General features: G+C 46.4%; 1 protein-coding gene across 4 annotated transcripts in view; it reads left to right on the top strand.

The window, feature by feature from the left end:
- Positions 1 to 20,364, top strand: part of EPB41L4B (erythrocyte membrane protein band 4.1 like 4B) — a 128,463-nt gene that overhangs the window by 59,928 nt on the left and 48,171 nt on the right. For 3 of the 4 annotated variants that reach the window (XM_042912976.1, XM_042912974.1, XM_042912972.1), the window contains exons 8-15: positions 886 to 973; positions 1,142 to 1,230; positions 1,522 to 1,591; positions 1,689 to 1,858; positions 3,636 to 3,745; positions 6,460 to 6,490; positions 9,836 to 9,869; positions 13,603 to 13,667. In XM_042912976.1, coding sequence (XP_042768910.1) covers positions 886 to 973; positions 1,142 to 1,230; positions 1,522 to 1,591; positions 1,689 to 1,858; positions 3,636 to 3,745; positions 6,460 to 6,490; positions 9,836 to 9,869; positions 13,603 to 13,667 — 657 coding nt within the window. Of the gene's footprint in view, positions 1 to 885; positions 974 to 1,141; positions 1,231 to 1,521; positions 1,592 to 1,688; positions 1,859 to 3,635; positions 3,746 to 6,459; positions 6,491 to 9,835; positions 9,870 to 13,602; positions 13,668 to 15,452; positions 17,508 to 20,364 lie in introns of those variants that run through there. The other variant, XM_042912975.1, reaches the window with a different exon arrangement.

Genomic DNA, 20,364 nt, shown 5'->3' with positions numbered 1-20,364 from the left:
CAGTAAGGACCAAAGCCTAGTCCCGTTTCCCTCTGAATGGCAGAGCCTGGTCCTGATTTGCTCATTACTGTCAAGGACACCGCTGCTCTCCTGGCCTCCTGGAGAGAGTGAGGAGGCTCCGCCTTGGCACATTCCCTGTGCCTGAATCTTCTAGAGTGGACCCTTTAGAAATATGCCCTGTTGTCCCTTACAGGGACACTCGTATTTGAGACCATGTGTTGTAGAGGTTCTGTTTCCGGACATGTGGTCACCAGAGCTAAATCGAGCCTTGTCCGTTATATGCTGGCTCTTCCTTCCTCCTCCCCGGGGTCACCCTAGGCTGACAGGTTTCTGCCTCGATTACCAGTGCTGCCTTTCCTCCCTCCCAGCCCACCTTCCCAAACTGTGCCCGATCCAAGTCAGTCTTGGATGCAGAAACTTAGCACGGTTTCCTCTTGTCCCTTGTCCCTTCTGAGGGACATAATGACTTTTTTGAAACTGGAAAGTGATGTTAGCCCAGTCTTGTGCCACATCCAAACAGTAGAGGAATATGTGGGTGTAGAGTCACAGGGCCTACACCCTGTGCCCACACACCCACTGTCCTCGATGCGGGCCATCGTTGTTGGCAGTCAGTGGTGCGTCTTTCCAGCTTTCCTGCTTTGCATATACAGCACATACCCGCGTCCATGCACAAAAATGGTTTCTGTAAGTGTCCACGTTGTAAGCACTGCTGTCCTCTTTCTATTCAATGAACAGTCTGTCCATGGAGGTCTTTTCCTGTTAACATAAATTGGTGTCCCTCATTCTTTTAATTGCTACAGAGGATCCCTGAATGTGGCTGTGCCCTTCAGAATTCTGTGGGTGTACGAGCTGCAGTTTACATGTATTTCCATTGGTTTTTCTAAGGGGAAAGAGCCCTGCCCAGGCGGAACTGTCCTATCTGAATAAAGCGAAGTGGCTGGAAATGTATGGGGTAGACATGCACGTTGTCAGGGTAAGAACCGTGTGCGTTTAAGTAACGGGGTTTCTTGGGTTTCGCTGTGACTGAGCCTATGCGTAAACTATGTGCAAACAAAGTAACGTGGTGAGGAAACTGTTTTGCATTCTGCTCTGTGACGACCTGTTAGAACCCTCTACCGATTGTCACTTCGTTTATTTGTAGGGAAGAGATGGCTGTGAATATTCTCTTGGACTGACCCCGACAGGCATATTAATCTTTGAAGGAGCTAACAAAATAGGCTTATTCTTTTGGTAATTTAGTTTTGTCTAATATTAAAAATGTCTTTTCCTATTTTGTGGTGGAATTCTATGTGATGGATGATTATTGAGGGATATTTGCAACCCCGAGATTTGCTTTAAAAACACACCATGCTCCCGTACTTGCGGGTGTTTGGCAGTAGCACTGACTTCTGGATAATCACGCTTGAATGAGTGAATGATTTCTGTAGCAAATCTAAGCTTAAAAAGTAGAAAGGAAAACTGCTGTTTGTGTAGATAGTTTTCCTGCGGATTGTACTTTTAAAATGTTTTCTCTCTGACCAGGCCAAAAATTACCAAGATGGATTTTAAAAAGAGCAAATTGACATTGGTGGTAGTGGAGGATGATGATCAGGTAAGCCTCGCTCCTGGCTGTCCTCCTTGCTGCAAATAATCCTTCACTGATGTTCCTGGCCCCCACTGAGACGCGAACCTTGTGCTTCCCCTCAAAGGGACGGGAGCAAGAGCACACGTTTGTCTTCCGGCTGGACAGCGCCAGGACCTGTAAGCACCTCTGGAAATGTGCGGTCGAGCATCACGCCTTCTTCCGCCTGCGGACGCCGGGGAATAGCAAATCGAACAGATCAGACTTCATCCGGCTGGGGTCTCGCTTCAGATTCAGGTGGGCACTGGTTTCTACAACGTGGATGCCGTGTTTCGAAGGAGGGCAGCAGTGATGCTTTTTGTGAATGGATCTGTGTGTCCGGAGGCTTGAGTCGGGTGTCCTGTTCCTGCTTCTTTCGTAAGATCTGACCTTTGGTTGAGCCCCGGAGCTGTTTCAGCCTCCGTGCCCTCATTGATAAAATGGGGCTAATAACAAAATTGTTAATAGCTGACATGTAGCTGGACCTATGCCATCTCAAACAGTAGATAGTGTGGCCATTGAGATTAATATTAAGTAAATTTTAAAATGTGGTTCCTCTGTCTCACTCACCACACATCAAGTGCTCAGTGCACGTGAGGTGGGTGGCTGCCGTAGTGGGTGAGGCAGACGTAGAACACAAGCTGTGCTAGAGCTTTTCATGAACCCGTGTATAATCCTCCCTGCAGACTTAATGAGCTAGGTCCTCTGACTATCTCCACCGTACAGATGAGGAAGCCAGGGCTGAGGGGTTACACAATCTGCCCAGCGTCACAGTAAGTGGCAGAGCTGCGAGTCAACCCCAGACGATCTGGGGCTTCTGTTCCAACCCCTCCTCTCTTGCCTTTCGTGTGCCGGCATCAAGAAATGTGTCGATGATTAAGAATGAGAGCAGATGTCCCCCCATGTGTGTGCAGGGGATCCCGGATAGGCTCGGTAGATATTGGAATCTGAAGAGACCTTGAAAACATGGAGAATTTAATTGTTCACATATTTTTACTTAACGATTGTAAGGCCATGTCTTTCAAGATACGTGAAACCTCCTTGGGGTTTTATTAAAAACGGGGATTTATGACCTCATCTGGGACCCTTGTAATCAGAATCAATGGGTGCACCCATGTGCATTCATGAATAAGGCCTGGGAATGTGCATTTTAAGTGCCCTCCCAGGGTTGATTTCTGAGGCCTGTTTACAGATCTGAGAATCACTGTTATAAGCTCTAAAATTTCACATGGTTTCATAACCTCTGCCCACACATGGCATGTCCTTGAATGCCCTTTCATATGCCAAAAGATGTGCTCTTTTCAGATTTATCTACCGTGCAAGGAAATGGCTGTTGGGGTGGTTGCCAAGGCAGACTTTTCCATCCTTGGAGGAAACTCCCCCAGGATTTGGTCCAGACCAGGCACCCTCCAGAAGAAGGAAGGGGAGTTTGGAGACAAGGTTGCCCCTTGGAGGCACTTAGAGCAGGTGGCAAGTGTCCCCTTCCGTGTGATAAATCATCAACCGAGAGTAGGGCCGGAATGAAGCAGTGATCAATCAGATAAAAACAGCATACTTCCCGGAAGCTACCTTGCTTAAAACCCAGAAAGCCTTGGTGAAAGAAGTAATGATTCCCCTGGCATAGTAAGGAAAGCCAGGGTTTAGTTAAGAGGTCACCGGTAACAGCATTTTAAAAGACTTAAATGTCTACGTAATGTGTGTTATGAAAGGTTATTTGATTTGTGAATCATTGTGCTCTCAGTCAGATGTGGCAAGTACTTGGACCTGCCTGGTTTGTGCAGCCAAGTGACTGGTACCTAAATTGCGGACTTTGTCTCTTCGTGGAAATATCTGCCCCTGTCATACAGCTTGGATTTGGCAGAGGTGATTTTATTGCTAAATGGAAGGCTAAATTTAGTGTGTGTCTTTACCAAACGAGTTCACGATAAGTTGAAATTTACATTGGAGCTTTTGAAAACAGAAATGCGCTTCCAAATATGTATAATGTACTGATATTCTGACACTGGTAACATGCAATAAAATATTTACTTTCCAGTGGGCGGACAGAGTATCAAGCCACACATGGGGCCAGGTTACGGAGAACCAGCACCTTTGAGCGGAAGCCTAGTAAACGCTATCCCTCCCGGAGACATTCGACATTCAAAGGTGGTGTGCTTTTCATTCTGCTTGGCATTTTATGTTATGATGTAGTTGGTTAAGCCCCAAGGAACTTAGCTTGGTAAAGCAGTTCTTAAAGGAACATTCTACTCTTCTACTCTTGTCATTCTGAAGCTTTTGACAAAACCCCAGTGGGAGGGATTCTCTTAATGGGAACCAGGCCACCTTTGCCGTCCGCTGTCTTTAATTTTGACCATTGGACGTGTTCATCTTCTCCCCCTTTTTCATCCTTCTTTTCTTGTGCTTCTTCACTTCCGTTGTACCTGGGACCTCAGGAATATCATAGGTTACCATGTTTTTTTGCCCAGATGAATGATGCTGTGTCTTAGAGGGAAAAACAGTCCTTCTCTCCTCTATCTTACAGTTTCAAATGGGACACCAGTCTCATGCTAACCAGAATTCTGGCCACTAAGAGCAGATCCAGAAATTTTAAGTCCTGGACTCCGTACCTGCAGTTAGTCCATGCACGTCCTGCCCTTGAATTTAGCCTGGACTTAGGATGCCTTCCCCTCCCCCCTTTTCAGAACTCCCTGAGCCTTAGTCTGTCATTTACTACTATAGCTTCACACCTTTCTGAAGGCTGGTACCCAATACAGGACCAGTTGGCAAATGAGCAAGCTGGGCTTGTTTAAACTTGGCCTCCACATCCTACCTCCTAGCTCTTCTCTGCCTACACTTGATTGTTTCTCCCTTCAGGACACCTAGTTTAGCACTGAATTGTGGGCTTTTTCATGGCATGGCCTCTGAACTCTCAACCCCTGGAACCCCCTCCTACATATCACTTAGTCATAGGTTTTTCTTGTATCACTCAGGACTTAGTGGGCCTTTGTCAGAACTGTACCTATACTTCACTCCCTTCTAGAATCTTTAACCTTGTGGGGCACCTGGGTGGCTCATTTGGTTAAGTGCCTGACTCTTCTTTTTTTAAGTGTAGTAGCTATTCCCTAAACCAAATTAAAAAAAAAATTTTTTAACGTTTATTTATTTTTGAGAGACAGAGAAAGACAGAGCACAAGCAGGGGGTGGGGCAGAAAGAGAGGGAGACACAGAATCCAAAGCAGGCTCCAGACTCTGAGCTGTCAGCACAGAGCTCGATGCAGGGCTCGAACTCTCAGACTGCGAGATCATAACCTGAGCTGAAGTTGGACGCTCAACCAACTGAGCCACCCAGGCATCCCCCTAAACCAAACTTGTAATGTTTGTTTATTTTTGAGAGAGCGAGAGAAAGAGACAGAGCACAAGCTGGGGAGGGGCAGAGAGAGAGGGAGACACAGAATCTGAAGCAGGCTCCATCCAGGCTCCGAGCTGTCAGCACAGGGCCTGACATCGGGTTTCGAACATACAAACAGTGAGATCATGACTTGAGCCAAAGTTGGAAGCTAAACCAACCGAGCCACCCAGGTACCCCCGTTTTTGAACCAATGGTTTAATAGCACAGCAGCCAGAAGCTCTCTAAAGTCATTCTTGGCTGCTTTAATGGAGAAAAAAATGGCCAGTGCCCAGGAAATATGGCCTCACCTTCAAGAAAGACCAGAGGGTGAGAGGATTGGGGGTGTGCCCAGAGAAGGGTGATGGTGGATGAAGGTGATTGACTGCAGGAACTGGGAGCGACAAGTGATGCAGTGGGGGAGAGAGGGAAGGACTTGCTTCCCTGTCAAGCCTTCTGCTTGCTGCCTGCGGTCCATGGGATCAGTGTTATCCAGAAACACTCCAAGTAAGGAAGAAGTTCCTAATAGTGCTGTCAAAGATAGAGCCATCTCAAGACTGTACTGGGCTTCCAGTCCCTGGAGGCGTGTGCAGGCACAAAGGGAAAGGCCCCTTGGTGTGGCCACTGCAGAGGGGAGGGTGTGTCCTATGTCTTGACCCATGGGTGGCTTTGGACCTCTTCTAGACCATAGGTTCCCTGATTCTCCTCTACTTTCTTTCCCAGTCTCCATCCTCTTTTTTTCTTTTGTGTTACTGGCATTTTTTCCCAGCCAGAGTTCTGGCATCTCTGTGAAGCTTTTAATGATTTTCTGTGCTACATCTTTTTAAATTTTTTTAAATGTTTATTTTTGAGAGAGAGAGAGAGAGAGCGTGTGAGGGAGGGAGGGGCAGAGAGAGAGGGAGACACAGAATCCGAAGCAGGCTGCAGGCTCTGAGCTGTCAGCACAGAGCCCAACACGGGGCTCAAACCCACAAACCGTGAGATCATGACCTGAGGGGAAGTCAGATGCTCAACCGACCAAGCCACCTAAATGAAATGGGAGTCTAGATAAACAAGCTTTAGCTCTGTCCATGGTCCCTTCCACAGACTCACATCCTGCCCCAGCTACAAAAGTCTGCCCTGAGCTTCCCAGTACTGTCAGGCGTATATATCAGCCTCTATCATCCCCTTCTCCGGTCTTTGATTTCACACACCTCTCTGTCTCTGTGTCAAGACTGTGAACCCCTTGAGAGCCAGAATTGCCTCTCATTTCTGTATCTGAGAGCACCTGGCCCTGGGACCATGCTCGGCATTCGCTGAGTGAATTGGAGGGCTTGGCACAGTGGAAAAGAGACTTTTCCTCCAGAAAGAAGGAGCTAATGTGGAAATTCTGCCTCCTGGGGTTGGGACCCCGCTGCAACCACAGAAATCTCCACCCTAGTCATTGTCATCACGTGATTAAAAAAAAGTGATACAGCTCTCTAAGATGGCATACCTTTCTGTTTTTCCTTTAAAGCAAGCAACCCAGTGATAGCGGCTCAGTTCTGGTAAGTGCCCCCAGACTCTGGGGTACAGCTCTTCTAATTATCGTCTTTATTTGCAATGTTGACTTTTTCTTTAATACAATTAAACCACAGAGTGAGTCACCTGATGATTTTCCCCTGCTTTTTCTGCTGCCTGACTATACCATCCTCCTGGTTCTCAATAAGTACACAATGGAATGTTCCAAGACCGTTTTTTTTTTTCTTTTTTAAAACACAGCTGCTCTGTTTGTGTAGCTTTGTGCTTTGTTTATTACAACAGTGGGTGATGAAGGTGAGAGGAATGTGTACAGCGCACTGTGCTGATGGCATTGCAGGCAGTGATGGGAAAGAAAGGCCATGCTCTTGAGCGAAAGCTCCGTGAGAGCAAATGCTGGATTCGCTCAGTGATGTGCAGATTTTACGGTCATACAGTGTAGAAAACCTTTACGAAACACGTTTATTGAATTTCGTGCAGAAAAAAGAACATGTCACAAGACTGAAACTCCAGCACAGATGTGAACAAACTTTTCCTGTGAAGTGCCAGATAGTAAATACTTGGGACTTTGTAGGCAATGCTGTCTCTTTCATGACTGCTCAGCTCTGTGGTTGGCGCACAAAAGCAGCCATAGACAGTCCGTAAATGAAAGGACAAGGCTGCTGCGTTCCAGTAAAACTTTACTCATAAATGCAGGTGGGCTACATTTGGCCCATGGGTGTGATTTGCCAGCCCCTCCCCCAGCACAGGTGTTCTTGATCTTTCCTGTACATGGAATCTCCTGGTGAGCCTTGAAACGTCCCCCTCAGCCCAGCCATACCCCAGGCTCATTGAATCAGTCTCTGGGCAGGGGACTCACGCACCTAGGGTTTTTTGCTTTTTTTTTTTTTTTTTTTTAAGTCCCAGGTGATTCTAGTGTGTGGGAACCACCATCCCATCTTGCACTTGCCTCTTTTTCTCTCTCTGAAACAACTGCTTATGTGAGTTTTGACCTAGGTGGACAGCTGCTCTCTCATGCTGGAGAATTACAGGCTGTCATTCCTTCGGCCCTGGTATCCAAGCTCCAGGCACTGGCAGCCCAGTTTAGTCAGCCCCTTGGTCTTCCCAGGCACACGGGTCTCAGACTGCTGGGGAGGTCTTAGAGATGAACACAAGTTGACTGTGCCATGTGCCCTGCACCTGTACTCGGGCAGAGCCCGGCATGTGGAGGAGCGGATAAGCCAGAGGCCTTGGTTGGTGATGAGGGTGCAGGCCAAGGGACCAGAAGGCCTCCCGCCTCGTCCCAGCCTTGCTCTAACCCAGCGCGGGGGCCTTAGGTCTTCCTGCTGGGCTTCCTTTTTCTCACTGAAAACAAGGAGTTTGGGCTAGATCAGTGTTTGCCCTAACTTTTTGAGTCTCTGATTTTCGCCCCCCGGAAGAAACCTGACCTGGAAGTCCAATATAGAGAACAGACAAAAGTGGAGCTGCCCTGGGTGGAGCCAGGCAGGGAGGAAAGGGCTGGTGCCTGCTGTTCCTCTGACATCTGACCCCTGTCCCCCAGGCAGCCACAAGACACCCGCAAGGGCCCCGAAGCGCGCTAGGGAACATAACCAGCCCCTTGTATCACACAGCTGGAGCTCAGCCCTGTGTCTCTGGTTCCAGGCTCCGCCTGCAGTGCCATTCTGTGAGGAGGCAGGCGGCCGACTCTTGTGTCTGGGTTCAGTTCTCAGCACCTGAAGAAGGGCTGCAGAGTCCTGTTGAACTGCCATGGAGCATACCCTGGCCCCCCGAGGGAGGGGCTCCCACATGGGTTCATTGTAGGCCTGTGGGCTGGCCCTTCTCTAGGATCCCTGCTGCGGGTAGTATGCTAGAAGCATTTGCACCTTTCTCCACCTGTCAGTGTATCTTGCTTTTAATTCTCAGGGGCCTGTGAGTTACAACATTTCTTTCCTTTGCTAAGGAAGCGATTGTTTTGTTTTTCCCTAATAAAATTATATTTTCCTTTTAGCATCTAGTGGAGATTATATATATATTGAGCATCTAGTGGAGATTATATATATTGGGAACCAAAACAAACTTAAAAAAAGTGTCCACCAGGAACAAAAAAACCCAGTAAATATACCCTTTAGGAACAAATGAGCTAATAACCACTGTTCGCAGCTGTTCAATTGCTCTTCGCAGCCTGTGGGATCCCGGGGTGAGTAGGATTGCTGTGGGAGCCAGGGATGAAATTGCGCTCTGGGCTGCAGAGGTGATACCAGAAAAATTGCACCTTGCAGAACACTTAACCTTCCAGATAAAATCCAGCTGGAGGTGAATCTGGCCCAGAGCCTGGCTCGGTGCACTGGCCTTTCTGGAAGACAGAGCCATTTAGACCCCAAGCAAGACTCATAACAGTAAAATGTTTCTCTCATTGTTGAAGCAATAAACCTTGATTTCGAGCACACCACCCTAGCCACGCAGCCCAACGATGGTGCCGTGATTGTTTGTGTTTCTCCTGGCGGATGCCAGCCTTACTTAGGAAACACATGTGTTTTAAGTGCAAAGCCAGCCTGGGATTCTCTGCCCATATATGTGAGTACGTATAGTTGTTTAACCAGAGTAGTTTTACTTGTGAGTCCACCAAAATAGGATCGTGCATGAGGAGCGTGGTACCTTTGCTCGGACCGTCAGGGAGCCAGCTGGACTCCGTGGAAAGAAGGTGGGCTCTGAGATGGAGCAGATACCCATTCCAGTCCCAGCTCTGCCACTGACTACGTAGCTGACTGACCCTGAGCAGGTTTCCCAACTTCTCTGTTAGGCAACCTTTCCTTTATCTGTAAAATGAGGTGGTACCAGTTATTGACCTCATAGCCTTGTGGTGCGGATTAAATAGTAACAGATGTGGAGCTCCCAGTACAGAGCCTTATATGGAATGAGCGTTCCACGGTGGTGGCCGGATCGTGGCATTGTTCATAGCAGTGGGACCCATAGCGGTAGATGTTCAGAAACGGCCGGTAGATGTTCAGCTCTCCCTTCAGTTGGAAAAAGCTCTGGGCGTCACTGGAGCTGTCTGGTGCCACCCAGCAGTGCCAGCGCAGACCTGGAATGGGAGCTAAAAGTACTTGGTGTGTCCCAACTGAAAGGACCTCCTTTTTGTCACCAAAGCGTGGCAAGCAGGATTCTGGAGTATTACCTTTGTGTTTCAGTTTGTGAGCTCGAAAGTGACGAATGGAAGTTGGTGTTTGGTTTCCTTGGTTATATGTTCATGTAAACAGCTAATAACCAAAAAGAAGCGGTGTTCGTGAAAGTTCCTAACAGTGTAGGTGGTGTTTAAGATTTATGATCGTTAAAAAATCACTAACAGTGCCGCTTTACAACCTGTTACATTACAATTTTTCCCTTCTTTTCTATAGCTCTAAAACAAATCCTGAAGTCCATAATTACCAGGTGAGATACTGCTTTTAAAGACTTTCTTGAATACTTCTTAAAATTTCAAAATTTTCTACATCAAGTAGTTATTATGCTTATAGTCAGATTTTGAAGAAATAATAACATGCTTTTTGTTGGTTGTGGGGTGGGGGGGGGGGGCTTGGTTTTTTTGTTTTTTTGAGAAAACGGTGAGAGGAGAACCTTCCTCTGTGACTCCTGGCCCCTCTTGGTCATTTCAGCTGCCTATTTTTTCTTAACCTTATCAACTGGCAAACCACAGAAACATATGTTTAAGTTTCTGGGTGGTCAAACACAACCTCTTAGGAGCGCTCAAGTGAGGCCGTGTTTTGTCAGCATGTTCTAGGCCTAGGGAACATGAGTCCCTTGAGAGGTGCCTCCAGGAAAGGGTGTCTCAGTCACACGTTTGGGAGATGTGTCCTTCATTCCCCTTCTTGGATCTTACAGTCTCCGCTGGGGTTTCAAAAGTACTGAGAAATCCTGCAAAAAAGATAACGTTTTATTTTTTTTAATCCATTGTCTCCCCAAATCATTTGATATTCAACACCCCCTCCCCCAATCAAAAAAAGCTAGCTTCTCACCTACCTGCCTGTTTTTGATAGTGTATCTGTTATCAGTGGAGCACTGGTTTCCAGAACCTACTTTGTAAAGCATTGTGCCAGGCCTGTTTCCTGCAGAAGGAGCACAGATAGGTTTCTGTGGCTCGTGATATGCTCTTTTACAGGGTGGCCAACCAGGGCCCTCACCGCCTGCCCGCCTACCCACTCACAGTTACCTGGGGGTGGCTCTTGCTGGCCATTCACAGCCTTCTGCAACCTGGCTCCAACTTGGTTTTCTACATTTATTGCCTTCCTCCTCTCTGCTCCTTATCATACATCATATGTTCAACTCTCAAAGAATCACATAATCGGTGCCCCCAGAATTTCCTCCCACTGTTCCCGTTTCCATGCTTGTCTGCCTGAAATCCCCTCACTTGTCTGTGCATTAAAATCCCCTCCAGAGTCCCCTCAGAAGCCGCCTCCTCCACAGAGCCTTCTCTGATCCTCATAACTGGAAATCACCAACACCAGTGGTCTTCAACCCCACTGCATGTTAAAACCATCAGGCAGGCTTTAAAAACATGGCCGGTGCTTGGGCCTCACCCTGGGCTGAACAATCAGATGCTCTAGGGACAGATAGTTCTGGGCATCAGAGAGCTTCAGAGCTGCTAAGGGGGTTCTGATGAGCTGTGCTGACAGCGTGTCCCTCACTTAGTAGGTTTGTGCCTAGAGGCAGCAGTCGTGTCTGATGGCCTCCTCACTTGGGGCCATTTCTCTTTTCCTGGGCGGGTTCTGTCCAAGGACATTACGCTCAGGTTTCCTCCATCACAGTCTGGTTTTGGATGTCACAAGAAGCTACTCCATGAGGTCACCTGGGAGCGTTTGTTCTGGTTTAGTGTCTTTCCTGATCTTTTGTTACCGTAGATATTAATTTTTCGATGGGGGTGGGATCCTAACGTACATGACTTTTACGAGGTCTCCAAATTATGTTTCAGAAGAATTTTGCCATATCATCTTCCATACATGAAATCATATTCCCAATGTGTAGAATCTGGGCACGACTTCTGAGTTTGGGGGGAATAACATGTAAAAAGTGCTTTGAACCTGGTAGGGGAAAAGCTAGGTTTCCCGATCTTGTCTTTTTTAGGTTCTTGAATCTTCTCAGTCACAGATCAGCTTTTTGGTTTGGAGAAATTTTCGGGTGTGACTGGCTAGCTGTGGGGGAAGGAAAGAGTTGTGGACGGGCGGTCCCTGCTTGAAGGCAAGAAAAAAAATGAAAACAAAGCCCATTATTCCCTGCTCAGAGTGAATACGGAGGAAGTTGTTCACGGAACTCACATGCACGAAAACTGTTCTTGTAACATCTTTGGCAACCACTGGTCCCCCACACCTTAGCCATCTTGGAGGTTACGTGTTGCTCTGTCAAGGTTTGGGAATGAATTGAGCGGGAAGAGAACGTCCTGAGAAGTGGCCTGATTGATAAAGGCTTGAGTGCCAAGAAGGGTTTTCGGGAGAATGGGAGTATGGAACATCTGTCTTATTGTGAGCTCAGTGAGACTAGCCAACTGCAAAGGATAGATTTCTGTGGTTTTGATAAGGACATCTCTTGGCGTTTGGGGAGGGACAGTTCTTCATTGTTGGGACTGTCCCAAGAGTTACAGATGCTTAGCTTTCCTCTTCTCTGCCCAGTAGTTAAAAGGTAATTTTGCAGTCATTGTGACAAGCAAAAATGCACATATATATTTCCAATTATCCCCAGGGGAAAAAACTGCCCCAATGACCATCTGGGTTAACATTTAAAAATGCTGCTTGACAGCTTTAGAGTGTGAATAAATTACCGAAGGAGATCAAGGAAGGTTTGGGAATATCCTTCCAGGTCTTTATGGATGAGGTACCCACCTCTCCCTAATGAATCTGATTTGCTTGTGTTTGAAGACAGGGAGTGAAACAGAAGGTCCATTTCTATTCTACATTATTCCCTTTTGTTGAAGATGCAGCCAGGAGCCTCATTTGGGGCCTGGCTGTGTGACCGAAACACTGGAAGCATTTCAGCTATGGGCACATCTAAACTCTAGGTGTTTGTCTCCCTAAGAGAGGTCAGCTTTCAGCGTCTGCTCCTGAGATCTTTTCTCCAGATTCCCTTTTCCCGTAGCCTGTGCAGGGGGCTGCACACTTAGCTTGCTGACAGGCAGCTCTGAAGGAGAGAGCTCACTAGAATACAGAATAGGCAGGGAGGGCATCTCAGTTTCCTGAAAACTGAATGAACAGAATTACTGAGAATTTTCCATAATACAGAACAGGCCTCTGCTTATTAACCAAAACAGCAGGGGAAGGAGCAGAAGGGGAAGAAATAATTAAAAGAATAATGGTGACAAGACTGTAGTGACTTAAACGTCAGGAGGGTTTCATGTGCTCCACAGAAAGTTTAGCCTTGAGAAGCCCCGTGGCTTCTGGCCTTGCCTGGAGCCACCGCCCTCTACAGGCCAGAGGCGGTAGACAGTCCCGTCACCCAGCCAGGCCTGCCTTGTCTTCACTCCTGCTCGTTCTGTGAGTCATCAATCTGGATCCATTTTTTGAATGGACAAATTCCTTCCTTCTTTCCTTCTGTTGTATCAGAATAATCAGTGCTCTGAATGGTTTGGGGTTTTGTTTGTTTTTGGTGACGGCCAGGTGGGCGGCGAGGTTTGGTACTAGGTTTTGGATCACATTTTAGAAAATTATTCTTATTGCTTAAACAAGGGAGAAGGTGTTCGCCCACAATCCTGCTGACTTAATGTCCCCATCCAGTTGTCTTGTGTTTGCAGATGTCACTGTTACACACGGTTGTCGTCATCTTCAGCAATGACAAAAATTGTTTCTGAAGAAAGAAATTGCCTACCATTCACCCCATATCTTGGGTGTCCTCCGTCTGTTCCCTTGGGAGAGATGAATACTGCCTGTCCTGGGCGCTCTAGGGGACCCTTCCCAGACAGATGCTTTCCCCTTTCTTCCGAGGGCAGCCTTCCAGCCCCCCTGCCTTTGTCATAGGGGAAACGTGATCGTCCTGGGAAGCCACCGCCCATCCAGGGTTTGGTTATAGCCTTTCCAGTCACAGCCCTGGGCCCCTCAGCTGGATGCCAGTAAAAGAGAAACTAAATGAAGACCATTGAAATCAAAAGGTCATTGAATAATCAAGTTTGGTATTTCATTTCTAGCCTCAATACCATCCCAATATCCACCCCAGCCAGCCTCGGTGGCACCCTCACTCTCCAAATGTAAGGTAAGTGCTTGAGCTCACGGAGCTGTACTTACTTGAAAGTTCTCCCTTTCTCCGGAAAGGCTCAAATTCTGCCTCGTTGTGAATCGAAAGTCTGCATCGGAAACAACGGTTAAGAGCTGCTGTGTCATGGCAGAGATGAATAATTTGCAGAGCAAAAGAAGCCAGTGATGAGTCTGGATTTACCAAAGTTCTGCTTTATGAAATGAAAATGAATTGGGTTTTGTTTTTTGTTTTTTCAGTCATTCTAACCTTAGATATTTTTGGTTTGGTTTTGTGTTAGAAATGTTGCTTAAAATTTCTAAGTAACATTTTTCTGTCCCAAGAATTCGGTTACTAAAAATATGCTTTGAGCTTGGGGATTTTTGTTGTGGGTTTTTTGAAAGGACTTTTTTTCAGGGATGGAGTGGGGGTTTGCTTTTTGTCATTGTGGATCTTTTTTCTGAACCTAGGGGTCAGTAAACTTTCTCTGTTAAGAGCCACATAATCAATATTTTCAGCTTTGTGCTCTCTGTCACAACTACTCAACTCTGCTCTTGTAGCTTCAAAGCAGCCTCAGACAGAAGTGAATGGGCAGGGCTGCATTCCAATAAACTTATTTACCAAAGCAGATGGTGAGTGGGATTTAGCCTGAGGGCTCTGTTTTACTCACCTCTGCCCTAACCCTACCACAGTCCTTTCCAAGTAAACTGGCACCTGCCTTGCTGGGTTTCTAGTTAGGCTCGAGAGTGTTTTAACGCTAGCTTTGTAAAGGCAAACGTTCCTTTTAAGATTTGAATTTTAGATCAGTCTTAATTGGTGTTTATGTGTGAAGCTCTTTCTGTTGGTGAATTCACTTTGCATAAAGTTATTTCTTGGTAAGGTTGCTAGCCTTGCTGCTTGAGAAAGTACGGAGAATGAAATGATGGAAATAAATCCATTTGGAGTAAGGCAAATGAGAGCAATTAGTTCTTGAGAATTCTTGCCACTTTTGTTGGGGGGACCTTGGAGGAGAGCAGTGCTGTTTGATCGTAAACACTTGATATTTGGGTAGCTTTTTAAAGCTAGTCAGCCTAGTGGACTAATAATTCTAAATGTTTCTGTGTATTGTGAAGGCAGTTTAGTTTCCAGACATAAGAAACAGAAGAGATTTCTAGAAGTGCTATTTTTTATTAACCTTGTTTTTACAGAATTTTACACTTCTTTTGGCCTGTTTTGTCACATTAGTTTTCCTTCTGAGGCATGACCTTGCCCAGCACTTAGCAGTGGGGATTCCGAGGAAGGCTGGAACAGTGCGCCTCACCTGGGAGCTTGCTGATGCATTCTTTGCCCCACCCGGGCCCTACTGGGTCAGGATCTCTGGGGGTGGGGCCCCGCAGTCCGTGTTTTACCAGGCTCTCCAGAGTTGGAGAAGCACTGCCTGAGATACAGAGTTCATTGGTCCTAGGCTCTGGTAAACGCTGCCTAAGGCACTCACAGGGCACCGTAGCATGGTCACAGCCCCGAGAAGTGCCTGGGAAAGGAACCTTTTTCACCTGACTTCCCCCAGACTAGGGATCCTCAAGGTGCCCTTTGAGAAATGTGGTATGGCCGCAACCGAGCTTTTCTCCACTTGGAAGTTGGTAGATTACCTGCATCCGAATTTTAAACATACCTGAGCAAATCCACTCATTTCAGCTTGGAAACCATCCCCATTCACATGGTTCATGGTTTTTCCCGCCCGCTTGCCTCGTGCTTGTGTTGTTTCACTCACATTTCTGAATTTTCTTCCATCCCTCCCGCTAACCATTCACTCTGCCAACAAAACAGGCCATGCTTTCAGGATGACAGGCCACACTGGGAAACGTCGGCCAGTGGAAGTGGCGGCCGTTTCGATTATGTCCACGACCAGAACCAGAAGAACTTAGGAGGAGTGCAAAGTATGATGTACCGAGATAAACTCATGACTGCACTTTGAAAGACTGACACATCTCACCTCTGTTCACCAGCATGGTTTCATTACATTCCATGAAACATGTCTTGCCATCACACAGACGCGTCCGCAAAAGTGTCCTTAAGGAATAGTTCTGAAAGGTGTTTCTGGAGTCCGTGTACATATTTGAAAATCTCCACAATCAGTAGTCACAATTTACTGTTGACTGCGTTCTCAATAAAATGAAGGTAGTGAAAGGCTCAGGAATCGTTTTAATATTCTGATTTAAAATTTGGAGTAAAAGTCTATGTTTATCATATTGCTGTGTATTTGGTATTTCTCTGTTATTTAATGAATGGGACCAAATAAAACCAGAAGAACTTAGGAAGAGAGCTCTTTGTAGAGTACCATACAGCCCTGGGGCCCAGTCCTGGCCGTTGTGAGATTGTGGACAAGCCTTTCTCCTTTGCTGGCCTCCTTTTCCCCCATCTGGAAAGAGTGGGTAGGACTAAGTGATTGCCAAGCTCCTTCCAGCTCTAAAATTCTGTGATCGTATTAAAAGTTAATATTTTTAGTCTGAGGATGTAACATTCAAACTAAATTGCTCATAGGAAAACTGCAAATTTCCCTTCTCTAACAGAGGGCTACTGCTTTCGGAAGCGCAAGAACGTATATAACTTGTTACATAAATGCAGGGAGGCTTTGAATTTCTGATCTTAAAGCAGTTCAGGCACATTGAATCTTAGCAGTTTTACTAATCATAAATTGCATAGCATCCCTTTTTGATAGAATTTGTTGCTCAAGTACAAGAATAATTTTTTTTCAATTGTTGATCGGTGCTGCTAACTTGCATGATTTCAGAAGACACAATTGTGAACACACACTGTCAGAATTTATAGAATTTGAGGCTTGGTTTTTACCCTGGACTTAACTCTTTTAAAAAGCAACATGAAATCCAAGATAACATTTATGGCTCAAATTAAAGTGTGTAAGATTTTAATGAAGCTGTGCCAAAGCATTCTGTAGAATAGGATGGGATGGGTGTTGTACATTTTGTAGTACCAGCTATCAATGGGCTGTCTTTTAGGGTAGAACTTGTACCAAAATATTTATTTCCCCACCCCACCCCCCCATTTGAAGCCACAAATCAGACTTTTTTTTTTCCTTGGTAAACCTGAGATAATTTTTCATTGGTCTTTTTGTGAAAAACGATTCTTATGCCATTTAAGTATATGTAATTGTAATTTGGCCCACTGTAAGCCTTTTTTAAAAAAATGTGTTGACATCTCTTAAGACACTTTATTGCTAAAATCTGATCTATTTTTGGTTACCACAAAAATCTGTCCAGCAGGAGGGGCCCAGGCCTTGCACGGCGGAGTCCTTCACCGACAAACTCTTCCTAAGATAATCTGTTTACAGGTGTATTCTGTTGTAGCAGATGTTTTGATCCTCAGTGTTTGTGCCGCATACAAATAAATGTGTTCTGAATCTTTTAATCTTAGTGATCCATTTTTACAAATGTGTTTCCAAGGAATAAAGATTATTCTTGCTTTTTTGGACTCCATCTTCATTTTACATTGCGCAGAAGTATCGTTTGTGGATGACGTAGGTAGTGGGACGGTGAGCTCTCCGAAGTCTGGAGGTGAGCATTCCGTTAGGTGACATGGAGGAAGTTCGTCCGAGGATGAAGCTGCCCTTGGGAAGAGCAGCTCTGGTAGGCACGGTGGCTGAAGCATTTCTTCATCTGGTTCATCTGTGGTGAAGGTTCTAGTAACTGGTCACAGGCTCTGGACTGAGTGAAGCGGTGGCAGAGTGGGTTTCCCCCATAACGGTCCTGTGATGAGGATGGGTGTTGGTCCTGGCGACTCACTGTTTCCGGTGGAAAGACATCCAAACCTGTGTCTGTGGCCTCCTGGAGATGGTGTACACAGATCCCCTCTAATAAATACCTTTCTGCTTAAAATAACTTGAGTGGATTCAGTTGTCTGCAACCACGAAGTCTAACCAGGATGCATACTTACGGCCTCCTAATTGTTAAATGAGGTGCACACTTTTCATCCCGCAACTCTGTGGACCTTCCTCTACTGCATGTGATGGTGATGGTCACTCACTCACAGCTTCTCGAAGTTCTGTTCCCTTGGCTTTTTCAACATCTGCTTCTCCAGCTCTTTGACTTTTGCTTCTGTCTTTGTAACAGCCTCTTCCTCTGTCGTCCTCTTAAATATCGGTGTTTTCCAGGGGTCCTTCCTCTGCCCACCTCTTTTATCTCCATCGCAGTCTGCCTGGGACTTTTCATGCTGGCACAGCTTTATGGCTGTTGGCCCTAGAACCCTGGTCTCTTACCCAGACTAGTCCTACAAGATTTTAGACTGACATTTCAGCCTGTGTATCCCGTATATACAGCTCAAACTCATGTCAGAAATCAAATTCATCATCTTTTGCTGGAGATAAAAAAGACGTCTGCCCGATTTTCTCTCTTCTACCCGCTACACCATCCGTAGCTCTTTTCCCCTTTGCCACCTGCACCCAGGCAGTCCCTGGGTCTACTCAGTTTCCTTGCCAACCTTTGCCTTGAGAGATGCTCTTCCTGGTCTCCCTGATTCCAGGCTCCTGACAGGCTCCTCCTGCTCAGTCTCTAGAAGAATCTTTTCTAAGGAAACACTCTGGTTGTGTCATTCCAACGCTCCACATCTGCCAGGGTTCACCACCACCCAGAGGGTGAAGTCCAAGGCCTTCTTTATGGAATTCCTTTGCTATCTGCTTCCATCCTATTACTCAAGCCTATTTTGCCCCATTTCTCACCCTCCTGTTTAAACGTCTGCACCACCACGCTGCTTGTGGGTCCTGGCATTCACCGTATCCTGCTGTTGCCCCGACCTGTACTTTGCAAATCCTGTTTCTTCTGCCAAGAACTCTGTCACTCCCATCCCCTTTGCCCAGCTGCCACTCACCCCTTCAACCTCCACTCAGGTGCGTCTTCTCCCAGGGACTCTGACCACCCCACCTCTGCAAATTGGGTTGGTTTCCGTGCTCAGCTCTGTAACTTTCCCTTGGCCCTCCTATGGCAACATTGCATTCACTGCTTTACATTAAAACTGCCTCTTTGGTTCATCTTATCCTGGAGCCTGTACGCTTAAGTATGAGCTTTGTATCATATTTGCCTTTGCTCCCCAGTGCCTGGTAGATAGCAGGTGCTCGTGAATGTCTGTTCAACAAATGAATTATTCCACCTTCATTCTAACAGAAATGTCTAGCCAGATAACAGGCAGCACATCATCTCTGAGCTGGTCCCAGAAGTATCTGAACAACTGTACCCAGTCGAGGGCGTCACATTTTGAGTAGGACATTGACCATCACCTATGTTCTGGCTTCAGCTTCATCATCTGAATGTTACCCGGTGTGTCTGCGGTGTTCTCATTTGAAGCATTGGTATGATGATAGCCTTGCTGCTACAGGGCAGAGGACAGTCCAGCCACGAGATCCTGGAAACCCCGGTAGGTTGACATGGATCCACAGTAATATACAGGGACTGATGACCAGATGCGTGCTTCCTGCGCTCCATGTGTTGCTTCACTTGACCTTCCTGGCCACTCTGTGAGGTGGATCTTGCCCTCCTTTCTCACATGGGGGAGCTCAGGCTTAGGGTTTAACCAAGCAGCTTGCACATTGTCATGCATGTGCAGTTCTGACTCCAGCCCATGTTCTTGGTCCCTGTGCTCTAATGCTTCCCGCCAATAATCATCTCGAGATTTGGGACCCTGTCGATCTACATCTCCATGAGACTATTACTAGATTATGTTGACGAGCTCACTACTCTGGAATCCAGTTACTAACTAGGAGCCACTTACCACCACCAGCATCAAGTGATTGTCCATATGCTGCACACCTGTGGTCCAGTAAGTAACCTCGTCCATCACCATCTCTCATTAGCTAATAACCCTGTTACTCCTCTCCCCGCTCCTCTCCCAGGGGTCTAGTAACCCCTAACACTTTACCATCCCCCCTCTAGCAGTCTAGAACCTGCATTCATTCAACAGCCCCCTTTGCTAAGGAGCAGAGATTGAACATTATTTTCTTCTTACGAAACACTCCTTATTTGACATGATTCACTGCTTCCTTTCCTGGAGCTCACAAACTCGTCATTTCTTCTGGAGTATTACCTGCCTGCACAACCAACCTCAGGATTCTATAACCAGTGGAATTAGCTTTTTGCATTTTTGAAACTGAGGACTTACTGGTCTTGTATCATTTCCTATTTTTCTGTGATCCCTCAGAATATCTTAACAGTGAATTGGCATTGTTGTCAGATTGATACAATTCATATGGACTGAAAGACTTGAAATCATGCCAGGTAATTATCTTGGCCTTCAAAACCCTCTCGCCTGTTTCATTTCTTGGTCTACCATTTCCACTGAAAATGGTTCCCCTTAACAGCAAAGATGAAGGAATAAGGGCAGTGCAGGAGTGCTTCCCCCCTGCACCCCCCCCCCGCCCTGCCCCCCGCGCCTGTTAATATGGTACCATCCTTCCAGGTCAGTGACTCCAGCCTCCTGGGTCCTGGTCTGAACACAATAATAGATCCTTTTCATTGCCCTTGACTTTCCAAGTTTTAACTAGTCCTTTAAGATCTGAGCTCATCAAAGAACTCCCTGAGCAGCCATATTGATCCTTTGAATCAATATTTCCCAAACTTGGCTCTAAGTCAATTCCCTGACTGACCAAATCTTCCATAAGTACCAGGTAAATGCCTTAAATAGGCTTAGGATGATTTGCCTCTGCCATTTCCCTCCAGGAGGCAACTGACAAATG

This window comes from Panthera leo, chromosome D4, assembly GCF_018350215.1.
Source record: "Panthera leo isolate Ple1 chromosome D4, P.leo_Ple1_pat1.1, whole genome shotgun sequence".
Taxonomy (NCBI): domain Eukaryota; kingdom Metazoa; phylum Chordata; class Mammalia; order Carnivora; family Felidae; genus Panthera; species Panthera leo.
The sequence above is the reverse complement of the archived record's forward strand: the minus strand, read 5'-3'. Positions and strand labels throughout refer to the sequence as shown.